The sequence below is a fragment of the Brachyhypopomus gauderio genome, chromosome 10, assembly GCF_052324685.1.
Source record: "Brachyhypopomus gauderio isolate BG-103 chromosome 10, BGAUD_0.2, whole genome shotgun sequence".
NCBI lineage: Eukaryota > Metazoa > Chordata > Actinopteri > Gymnotiformes > Hypopomidae > Brachyhypopomus > Brachyhypopomus gauderio.
Genome location: NC_135220.1, coordinates 9,477,696 through 9,490,319, shown reverse-complemented (window position 1 = coordinate 9,490,319; position 12,624 = coordinate 9,477,696). Strand labels below are relative to the sequence as shown.

At 44.5% G+C, this 12,624-nt stretch overlaps 1 protein-coding gene across 12 annotated transcripts in view; it reads right to left on the bottom strand.

Moving 5' to 3' along the window:
- gramd1ba (GRAM domain containing 1Ba) overlaps window positions 1-9,282 on the bottom strand; it is a 56,931-nt gene extending 47,649 nt beyond the window's left edge. For 10 of the 12 annotated variants that reach the window (XM_077019309.1, XM_077019294.1, XM_077019297.1 and 7 more), the window contains exons 1-2: window positions 8,841-9,282; window positions 35-841 (exon numbers count right to left, since the gene is read on the bottom strand). In XM_077019309.1, the coding sequence (XP_076875424.1) occupies window positions 35-402 (368 nt within the window). In that variant the 5' untranslated portion in view covers window positions 403-841; window positions 8,841-9,282. Of the gene's footprint in view, window positions 1-34; window positions 842-1,988; window positions 2,084-8,840 lie in introns of those variants that run through there. The other 2 variants (XM_077019295.1, XM_077019302.1) reach the window with 2 other exon arrangements.
- Window positions 9,283-12,624: the final 3,342 nt, after the last annotated feature.

Below are 12,624 nucleotides of genomic sequence, written 5' to 3'. Positions count from 1 at the left end.
GCCCCTTGCCCAATCCGTGCTGGGCCATACAGACCTGCTCTCACTGCTGTGCTCCTTCCTGTCTCCGCCTCCAAGCAGTTTCCGCAAGAGGAAGCGTTTGCGACGGGGGGAGACGCCCGGTGTGGAGCCGCAGGAACCACCGGCGTCCTCGTCGCTCGAGGGTGTCACCTCGATGGAGGGCAGCTGCAGGTACTCCTTGTCGGCGATGGAGGCGGAGCCACGTGGGGAACCGCCCTCTGCTGCCTCCTTCTCGCTCTGCACGTTCCTCATGCGGTGCATCTTGAAGCGCTTGCGCCGTAGGGCGGGGCTCGGCGATTCGGCCAGGGGCGGAGTCTCTCCGTCACGACTCCCACTCGAGCCATCATGAACGATCAACGTCGGTGGCTGCAGGGCCTCGGTCATGGCCACGGCCAGTTCAAGTACACATGACCCCGCAGGCTAACGCAGCAGTTAAAGGGTCAGAGACCGCCCACTCTCCCAGTCTCAGAGTCCACAAATTCCCTGATGAGAGACTTGGGTGACTGTTCAGGAGACAATATTCCAGCATCGGTTCTTGGAGCAAAAGTGTAGGTTCATCCCAGAGCTGTCTAGAGCATCCCAGCTGGTGTAATGGCAGGAGGAAACAACAGTCTGTGCTTAGATCGCCTCTTGGTGTATTTGAGGCAAGGTTTCAGATTTTATATTACAAGATGCAGTCAAAAAAAGAATGTCTCTTGACAGAGCTCCATTTCATCCTGGAATGAGAAGATTCAGATCATCTTTGGACTCCTATGAGCTCCTCGTTCTGGCAGGTCCATCCCTGCAGACGGACTGCAGTTCTCAACAGAACTCCAGTCATGCCCTAGAGGTCAGAGTAAGGTCAAAGGTATGACATGACTTCATGCGCAGACATATGCACATGCTGCCTCATATGACAATGCACAAGAACAGAAGAATAACATCATCTTCCCGAAACTTCTTACACATAAATTCAGCTCATGGTTCACTGCTTTGGGGGGGAGGTCAGCCACAACTTTGACGTGTGCACTCACTGTCACTTTTAATGCTGAAAATATGACATCATGGAGAAAGGCATTTCACAAATGCGCAAACGTGTGAATCATGAAAGGCTCTAAGAATATTTCAACCCATATGTGGATTTACACTGTATCTAAGCAACTGTCAAAAAATCAATTACAGTAAGAATGTGTTCACTCTTTAATGGAGTGAGATAGGGCAAAACATGTAAGAACAGGCAGGGATGGTTTATCCACACACCTGGTATCCACACTACACACTGTCTGACCCCTATGAGAGGGAGAGGGGGAGAGAGGGAGAAAGAGAGAGGGGAGAGAGTGGGGAAATGGGGAGAGGGGTCAGAGGGGGAGAGAAAGAGATGGTGAGAGAAGGAGAGGGGGATAGGGGAAGAGAAAAGGGGGGAGAGAGGGGGAGGGGGAAGGGAGAGAGGGGAAGAGAGGGTAGAGGGGGTGTCTATCCAGCAAAATTTTGAAATGGCAAGTAAACAAAACACTCAGCAGTAACTTCGTACGTGAATGTGTGAGTGAGAGGTGAAGGTCATGCAGCCCTGCCTATCAAACACACAAACGAGTAAACCATTTATAACATCCCTTCTCCAGGGAAGCAGTTCTGTCAAAATATATCAGGCAATCAACAACTGAGCAATTAGCGAACTGCGCCCGCTGACAGGAATTGTGCCCGTCTCGTAAGTTTCTGTCAGGTGTGCTTGAGTTCCAGACAGGACCGTCACGTGACGTCCCTAAGCGCATCTCGGCGCGTGACAGCAAGCTCGCGCCAGTCTCAGCCTCGCGCTGCAGCTCGGACATGCGCTGGGAAGACGGTGCGCTACACTTAACTAGTCTACCAGCCACCTAATTAAAATGGTACAGAGTGCAAGCCCAGACGCATGGGCTTTTGGGTGATGTCCAAACAGCATAGTATGACTGACGCGTAGACCGTCACCTTAAAGTTAAAGTGAAAACATCCCCTACCTTTATCATTGCATGACACCAAACCCAATACTGTCGCTTAATTCACACTGGCTCAGTTCGAATGGACTTTTCTGCTCCGCTGTGATTCTCCCGTTCCCCTCTATCCGGACGAGTCTACTGTGCATCGGACGGGGGGATACATATTCCAGATATTAAAATGTGCCTTTCTTAACCACACAGAAGCCAATCTAAGAACCATCTTCATACCAAAATATTCCATTACCTTTATTTGGATTTCTGTGCTATTATAATGAGGCTTGAAATGATCTAAGCGCGCCCTGCCCCAGCGTGGTTCCGTCTGGATCTTCAGAGCTTCCCAAGGGTCCAGTACAGCGCCGCCGGACCGGACCACCTCAGTGATGGAGGTGATCACGCAATTAGTGAGTTAGGCTTACAGTAATTAACTCACCAGCAACGCCACATTAGTTGATTTATGTAGTATTCTGGGCTACGGTTACAGTATCCAGCTATACAGCCATGCCATTATACTAAATTTATACACGTGCTTTATCACTTACGAGCAAACATTAAAGAAATAAATAAATACTTCAAAAACTGATACTACAGGTCTTTCATGATCTACGTGTGAAATTGATATGGGTACGGAACACTGAGTGAGTTCAGAGAAGTGCGGAGACCCTAGAATGAATCCTTGGTGTGCTCACTACATACTCACTACTGATTAGGCCCCAAGTACGTGGGCCGTTTATAGTATGCAATCAAACAAAAAACACAAAAATGTTGCAGTACACGGAAGATGCCCGGATGTGGTACTATGTACCCCAAAACCAGTACGCCAAGTGGGCAGAACCTTCAGATGTTCGCCTGACCTCAGACACATCACAGATACTGTACTGCACACTACTACAAGGACCAGGATACAGTATATACAGGGTGCAGTATGCAATATACAACATGTAGTATGTAGCATCTCGGACAAAGCCAATTTGTCCACAGTGTGTGCTTCTTTTAGTTATTTCTCCAATTTCCTGTCCCTACGTGTGTATGTATTATAAAATGTATTATAAAAACTGTTCCTACGTGTGTATGTATTATAAAATCTACAGTTTACAGGAATAAGTTATTTTTCAATGATTCTTCACTGCAGTTGTAGTGACATCTTGTGGTATATATGGGTCAAAGCGACTTTATTCTAAATATGGCCATCACATGTGTGGGTACTGACCTGTAGAACACACTTTCATTTCCTTTGAGGACAAAGAATGTGAGATGAACCCTAACCCTATGTGCACTTTATAGGAAAAAAAAAACATAAAACAATGAATAATCACTTTCATAAATATTTTTTGCTACTTGGTGGCAATGCAAATTAATGATTGCTAAATGATAATCTTGAGCAAAATGATGCAGTGTGTACATGACCAAATTAATACTCCAGCATTTCTTTCAGTCACACATATCCAAAAAAAGCTATTATTTACATTTAAATAGTGCTTCTGCTACATAATATGACACCAACTTGTCTTGGTATATGTATGTTGTGAAAAGCACATAAGAGGCTTTAGTCCTCTATGGCTATATATATATGTGTGTGTGTGTGTGTGTGTGTGTGTGTGTGTGTGTGTGTGTGTGTGTGTGTGTTGTTTCAAGCTTCAATGTAATGCTACAGGTCATAATTCATATTATGAATCATATTATGAATTATCTCCTATATATAAATCCCAAATTCTTTAATATGAATTAAAACACATTCAAATACATTTTTTTAAAGGGAACTAGACATGAAATCAGATTCAAGTCAGGTTTCTCTTTACCAGAATTGTTTACTACAGTGGGTTTTTCAGTTCCTGCATGACTTTTACACTTATGCTGCTCCAGCTCTTCCTTTGGTTTCTCTCTCTCTCTCTCTCTCTCTCTCTCTCTCTCTCTCTCTCTCTCTCCCCCCCCCAGAGATACACTTCCTCTGTGACCCTGCATCCCTGCGTGGCCTCTGGTCATTTTGCTCTGACAGTTTCTCCTCCTAGCAAGGTTACGTAAAGGCCTTACATAAACCTGTATATGCTCTCCATTGTTCAGATGGTGTGGGTGTAGCTCACACCAAGGGCCTCCTGTCTCCACTATGTGCATTCTCATCCCACACACATTGTGTAAAATTATCCATAGAAAAAAAATGATGGCATCCAACAAAACGTTGGTAGAGTTCATAGAGTTAGTTAGTAAAATGAATGCAATTTGAGCATTTTTCAGTTACAGACTTAAAGAAAGAGGAACCCTTAATGTGATCGTGTGTATTATAATATGATGAATATGTTTGCTCCAGTGTTCAGTTCCCACTGATCCCACAGCCGCCCGTGACAGTGGGGAGTCCATGAGAACACAAATGACCATTCGCACAAAGGGTGGGGCAGATCCCCTCTCTCTGAGAGCCATGCCAGCCAATCACGGTCCTCCTTTCCAAAGGAGGTCCTCCTCTCCTTTATTATTACTATTATTATTATTATTATTATTAATAGTGCTAATAATAATAGTACTTCAGATAGAGACTATTCAACACCGAAAACAGGATCCTGCTACTTTGCTAATATTACATCAGTAATGATGGTGTCATTTACTTTGAGACAGACAGAAGAGCGCTCTTGTTACAACCTTTAGCTACAGATTTCAGCTTTGTAAATGTTCCCTGGCAAATGCACCCATTTAAAACAACAGTTTAATCATTTCAATTGACCTAATTTGTTATTGAAATATTTTAATTGAATTCTGTAAACTAGTTTTTTCTGGAAGACAGAAAGCTGTCCTTTAAGTGTGGAGTTAAGTTTCCTTCAAGTGTGGAGTTAAGTTTTAGTGTAAGTGTATCCTGTATGAAGCTCCAACTTGATGAGTAATGACACGGTAGGTCAGGTTTCTCCACACATCTACAGACCTTCATGATCTTCTCTGGAGCTGCTGTGCTGAGCCGTCTGCTGTTTTTTCACACTGTGCTAATTCCACCATATATCAATAATATCTACTGCAGAAAGTACCACTTTATCAGTTATAATTGACAAGCACAACATTTTTCCAGAACATTCTAGTCTAGCAAAGAACAGTAATAAAATTGGCCCATTAATCAACAGGCCAGCTCAGCCTGTGTGTCCTCATATGTCCTTTAGCCTTATGAAACACTATAGGTGGGGGCATTAAAGTCCAGAAGCACAATTTGACATAACATGACCTAAAGTTTTTATAGTGGGGCAGCAATAAAGGGACTACAATGCCAAAAAAGCAACACGGTAAATAAACAACATTCATCAGGATGATTGCAGGAGCCCTCTGTCCTGTTACTCCTCCAACACAGCCTCTCACCCCACGCAAGCCCAGAAAGCTTCATATCAAACCAGCTGAAGGACCCTCTTAAAACCACTGGACTGTCCTGTCCTCCAAACCTCCGGTAATCTTTCCAATCAGAGATGGTTCAGAGGTTCGTCCACACACCATAGACCCCCCCTCCCCCCCAGCCTCTAGCTCTCTCATCTTCAGCTGTATTTACCAGGATGCTTTTGTTATTATTTTGACTCCTATGAGCTCCATTTGTGTTTGTGCTTCTGAATAAAACATTTTAAATGAATAATGAATAAGTGTGAGTGTAACTGGTGCATAACTGATTAGAACAGAGAAAAATGATTGGGGGAAAAAACTGATTCCCCACAGAGGCAGTTCATATGTCTAATTGTAGAAGTGGTCGATTTGTATTGGTGTAAAAATATACAAAACGTACTGCAGTAGACATAATGGATTCCAAATAAATTCCTATGCAATATATACATATTCAAGTATACACACACACACACACACACACACACACACACACACACACACACACACACACACACACACACACACACACACACAAAATGTGATGGAAATCCTAGATCATTAAAGGTTATGCTATGCTTGAGAATTTTGTTTAGAAATTTTCTTTTTCAGGTTTGTCTATTCGGCCTGCGATCCATCTTTCTGTTTTCATTTAAAATGACTCTCCCTTCACGTTTAATCAATGCTCTTCCATCCAATAATATGCGTATGCGTAGCATTTAGCCTCGATCCCTGTGTGCTACAGGTGTGAGAGTTCCTTCTTGCATAAAATGTTCATTAATGATTAATACAGCCAGACCTTTTTTTACATCAGACCCATAATTGACATCTCTCAGATATACAGATCAGCCACATCTCTCTTTGAAACAGTTCACAACAGCTTTCTAGACATCATTATATACAAAACAGATATTGGCTTCACCCATGTACACAACCCATCGGCTTGTCTGACCTGTTCTGCCAACATAAGCCCTTTGTTTCTGGCTCTAACTGTGACCTTAGGGTCATCTCTCAGCCCCATGGGAGAGGCCAGCAGCGTCCTTGCCTGGCCCGGCCGGCACACTCTAGGGCCCCTAGCACTCCATGAAAACATCTTGAGTGGTGCCCAGAACAAACGCCGCCAGAGGGCACTGAGAGGACATTAAGACTGCAGCCCAGTCAGCAATCAGAGGCACACTGACTAACACCAGCTAACCTGTCCACACTAACCTGTCCACACTAACCTGTCCATACTAACGTGTCCACACTAACCTGTCCACACTAACCTGTCCATACTAACCTGTCCTAACGTGTCCACACTAACCTGTCCATACTAACCTGTCCTAACCTGTCCACACTAACCTGTCCATACTAACCTGTCCTAACGTGTCCACACTAACCTGTCCACACTAACCTGTCCACACTAACGTGTCCACACTAACCTGTCCTAACGTGTCCACACTAACCTGTCCACACTAACCTGTCCACACTAACCTGTCCATACTAACCTGTCCATACTAACCTGTCCACACTAACCTGTCCTAACGTGTCCACACTAACGTGTCCACACTAACCTGTCCTAACGTGTCCACACTAACCTGTCCTAGCCTGTCCACACTGCTCCACCAGCTAACCTGTCCACAATAACCTGTCCACACTGCTCCACCAGCTAACCTGTCCACACTAACCTGTCCTAACCTGTCCACACACTAACCTGTCCGCACTGCTCCACCAGCTAACCTGTCCACACTAACCTGTCCTAACCTGTCCACACACAAACATGTCCACACTGCTCCACCAGCTAACCTGTCCACACTAACCTATCCTAACCTGTCCACACTAACTTGTCCACACTGCTCCACCAGCTAACCTGTCCACACTAACCTGTTCTAACCTGTCCACACTAACATGTCTACACTGCTCCACCAGCTAACCTGTCCACACTAACCTATCCTAACCTGTCCACACTAACCTGTCCTAACTTGTCCACACTAGCATGTCCACACTGCTCCACCAGCTAACCTGTCCATACTAACCTGTCCACACTAACCTGTCTTAACTTGTCCACACTAACCTGTCCACACTTGTGTCTTGTCTGAAATGCTTTTGCTAAGCTGCATGTTCTGTTGGTCTCTCTACGTTGGCGAGGTCACAAGCCAATCAGGCAACTGCAATGAGGTCTTCTAAAAAAATATGTTGCTTCTAATGAGAGCAGCAACCACGGATGAACGGAAAAAAACAGTTAACTCGATCCGACTCTAAAAAAAATGATAGGACAAACATGAGGACTAGACCAACTCTGTCAAGAATGCTAGTGCAAAAGCAGCGGATTAAAGGAAAGTGGGTCAGTGTAACTGGTCGACATGATTGCTGGAGAGGAAACAAGACGTGGAATTCAACTTAAAATTCATCTGGAGAGATGTGATATCAACTGACAATCACAGGACAGAATCATATTGCTTATACAAAGCCTCTATATAGAATAGGAGCAATAATGAGGTCATTATTCTGGAATTCAATGTCATACAATTTGCTTTAAATTATTGCAGAATAAACAGTACAGATAATTTCAACATTTAATAAAGAGCAAATCTGTACTGGGAAACCAAACCACTGCGCAGTCACATGGCACCATGACCATCGCCACCCCAGTACAGCCTGAAGTGACTCATTACCTCAGATGACTATATCAGAACAGTGGACATAGAGATGGGCATGGCCGTGAGAACACAACGCAACGCAGGAGTGTAATTATGCACTTCGGTCGACTGACCTCAGAGTGGGACCCGTTCATGTGTGAGACACCGCCAGGAATGATATCGGCGACGCCCACAAGAACAGATGGACCGCCTGCGGAGTCAGGAGCTAAAGACACGTCGCAACAGCATGACAGGTCCTCCCCCCACTCCTACCACCTCCCCCAAATCACCAAAACAGTGTCCTCAGCATGTGGTGTCATCATTATATCTGTCTCTGCAAGACAACAGTGGCAGAGGTTCATGAATATAGAGCTCCATTCTTACACGGAGCATTAAGGTTTCTGTTCCACAGCTTTCTGGACAGTCCCTCAGGATTATGGGAAATGGAACTTGATCTTTCTTGGTGGTGGCTGATGAGGCTGATGTATGAGTGACAGAAATATTGGACGGATTTGTGGTACTGTTAGTGCTGCCAGATGACACTAGTACCCCTGAACCATCTATCACTAACGGCCATTAACACTTATTGCACAATCACAATAGGCTGTGCTAATGAAACATGCCCCGGTGCGGAAGACAACAGCAGACTATATTAAACAGGTCCATTTCTTTTCTAGTCATGTCATAAGGTTTTGGATTTAATATATAAGTATGAATGACCATGCTCCAAAGCAGTGCATGAGCTTTATGCCAATGGTCATGCCTTATTCTGTAGTGTGACAAATACACACACATGCAAACACATATGAACACTCACATAATTTATCACACACAGATAAAACTACAACTTCATCAACTCATAGAGCAACAGGACAGTAGACATGCAAAACAACTTCAGCAGAAACGTCCCAGTTCTTACCCAAATTTCAAGAAATGCAGGCATAGCAGAGGCATGTCATGATCTTACCCCTGAACGTAGGTCTCTGCTGAAAACCTCCTTTAGTCGAGTATAACATTTCACAGAGAGAGAGAGAGAGAGAGAGAGAGAGAGAGAGAGAGAGAGAGAGAGAGAGAGAGAGAGAGAGCTCACCCTCTCCCTCTCTGGTCTCTTACTAACCACAGATATGCTGAGCCCGTGATAGTCTTTAAGGAGCCCCCCACAGCCGGCCTCGTTCAGAAAAGAATCTACAGTGTAACGTTCTCTCCCACACCTGCTCCTCCATTCAGACGTCACCTCCTATGAACTGTGAATTCTCAGTGATATCCATCCACTCTTCGCTCAAAGGCTCGCAATGTCTCACACACGCTCACAATCTCCCTCTCTCTCAATCTCTGGTCTGCCCTCTTAGCTTACACTCCTTTTCTTTCTCTCCCTTTCTCTCAATGTATCTCTCATCTGAACTTTATCTCTCACTCTCCCTGTCTCTCTCGCTTTCCCCACCCTCTCTCTCACTTTCTCTTTCTCTTCCTGTATCTCCGTATCTCTCATTCACTGCTAGGTAGCTGGAGCTGGCTGTGTCGTTCTCTGAGGAGCAAGTGTACCAGACAAGGTTGCCTCAAAGCTGCACACGGCTCTAGAGAGAGAGCTTTTCATAGAAAACTATTATCTGCTCTTAACTTGACTCTGTCCTCCTTACATCATTAGTCATTCTGCTCTGTAAACTACAGACAAATACAACTCACTAGTATATTCTTTTTAAACTCACTGGGTGAGTGTGTGTGTGTGTGTGTGTGTGTGTGTGTGTGTGTGTGTGTGTGTGTGTGTGTGTGTGTGTGTGTGTGTGTGTGTGTGTGTGTGTGTGTACATCAGATATAGGAGGGAGGACCACGGACTGGAGGACTAGTGAACATCAGAGTCACTATCCATGATGAAACATTCAACATCCTGGAGAACGTGATGCCAAGTGATGAAGTGAGACAGCAGAAACCTGAGGTGGATGGGAATTAACAGGATGCATCATGGGAGAAAAAACCCCTGTACAGTATGTACCAGTGATGTGGTGGAAGTGGCTGATATGGAGAAATCCTTCCCAGGACAGGACTGAACGACAGCATGGAGGAAAGACAGCAAGGAGCATGAGGAGTAAATCATGGCAGCACAAGAACAAGCTCTGAATACCAGATTAACAGAGGCTGGATCTCCCACAGCAGACAGGACCCCAGATGCAGGATGTGTAAAGATGAGAGAGAGTCCAGCACACAACAGCAGATGCTAGCAGGACAGTGAATCACAACCTGAAGGTGGTGGAGAATGACTGACAAAAGGGTGATGGAACCCAACCAGACATAGTAGTGAATGGACAAACAGCAGCAGAGGACCACAGTGATAAATGTAATAATCACAAGTGACAGGAACATCAGGATCAAGGAACATGAAAAGCTGGAGAAATCCCAATAACTGAGAGAAGAACTGGAGAAGATGTGGAAGGTGAAGACAACAGTGGTTCCCATGGTAAATAGTGGGTGTGGCCCTCAAACTGGGTGAACAAGTCCCAGACAGATGCCAGAAACATCTGAGATCTCCAGCTAGAAGATTGTAGTTGTGGGAACAGCTAAGATACAATGCAGGACCCTTAAGGTCCCAGACCTCTCATAAAGGACCAAAGCTTTAAGTAAAAAAAGCAAGTGGGGAATCTATAACTATAATGCTCACCTTTAATCAGAGAGTTTAACTCATTAGTAAGAACGCATATGCACCCTCACCAGCCACTTCATTAGGTTCATCATGCTACCAGTGGGTTGGACCCCCTTTTGCCTTCAGAACTGCCTTAAATGTTCGTGGTATAAATTCAACAAGGTACTGGAAACGTTTTGGTCCATATTGGCATGATAGCATCACACAGTTGTTGCAGATTTGTCAGCTGCACATCCATGATGCGAATCTCCCGTTCCACCACATCCCAAAGGTGCTCTACTAAATTGAGATCTGGTGACTGTGGCAGACAGTGAACTCACTGTCATGTTCAAGAAACCAGTCTGATATGATTTGAGCTGCATGACATTTGAGCTGTATGACATTTGAGCTTTCCAGCACATAATCTGGCTAGAAATAGCCAACAAAATACACAAATACTGCAAAAATACTGAACTGAACCTGAACTGTTGATAGAAGGCAGGATCAATCCATGCTTTGATGTTGTTTAAGCTCATTTCTAACTAATGTCCAAATTTTGTGACTCCTCAGACCAGGCAATGGTTTTCCATCTTCTATTGTTCAGTTTTTGTCCTGCCCATGAAAAATGTCGACGGAGTCTCGGCTGCTAAGAGCAGGTGTGTGTGTGGTGTTCTGCTAGAGACTTCCATTCTGCTGGTGTTAAAAAGTAGAAAGGTGATCAGGACAGAGGGAACTAAACTTGTACTAGGACAGTAATACATGATACATGAGTAACTAATACATGAGGATTCTCCAACCGTGCAGGAACCACGAGACTGAAATGAGAACAACATTAAAGTAGCTCTACGGTGTGAAGCAGGACATCATGCTGAATGGGAACATTACAGTGAGTTTGCTAGTCATCAGATACCCAGCATGCACAGCAACCTGGTCAAGAGAACAACTAGATGCTGTTGACATCAAGACCAGATCATTCTTTTCCACCAATAGGGCACTCCACCCAAAATCCAAAGAGTGCATGCCAGCTGGAAAGGGATGGAGGGGGGGGGGGGGGGGGGGGGGGGGGGTGAGCTCCTCCATGGAACGTACCACAAACAGACAGCAGGGGTGGCACCATGGCAGTATGACCCTCTATCTGGAATGTACCACCAACAGACAGCAGGGGTGGATAACATAATATTCGGTCAAGTTCACCATATACAAGAATGCATGCAAGAACACCTTCAAGTCCAGATGAGAGGATCCACAAAGAGTGGTGGAGAAGAACATGGAAAGATGCTGTGGGATCTCCAGAAAGACAAAGAACTAGTGGCAAATCAACAAGACGTGACAGCAGAAAACAGCAGCGGTGATAGATGTAGCAGGTCCCAAAAACCTACAGAAAACACAGAACGTTTAAACCAAGATTGTTCCACAGGTCATGGTTGCACCTGAAAACAGCAGGTAGATGTAGCAAGTATCTGGAGAAGTATCTAAAAGAAGAAATGGAGAAAACACAAAATGGTCACACCAAGATTGTTCCACTGGTCATTGTGGCACCTGCAGCCCTGACCCTTATGCTGGAGGAGTGACTCCTACAGATCCCAGAAATTACGTTATCAGTCTCAGTACAGAAGAGTGCAATCCTAGGAACAGCAAAAACACTGCACTGTACCCTCAAACTCCCAGGTGTCTTGTACTGTGTATTTGGAGGGCAAATTTGTGTTTGTGTGTTTATGTTAATGAACACTGCATTAATCACATATCTGTGTTGTCAGTTGTTGCTATGGCAGCAATTAAGTTAGGAAACTTAAGGAGAAAATACTGATCTACACTCCCAGAATCTTAGAACCCCGTGGAAAGAACATGATGACTTAAACAACTGCTTTGAACATAAGCGAATTTCACATTGAACACTGTGTCTTTACCACATACAGGGTGGGTGTGGGTACTGTTGTACTGCAAAGACTTTGTAAGCAACACAATCAGTGAAAAAACTAATTATAGAAACTGCGCCTTGGAACAAAGCTTGACCTGTTCTCTCTGCCACCCAGTAATCTGGGTATTTCAGAGATTATACCTGCTTCTCAATTAAAGGTATTTCAATTAA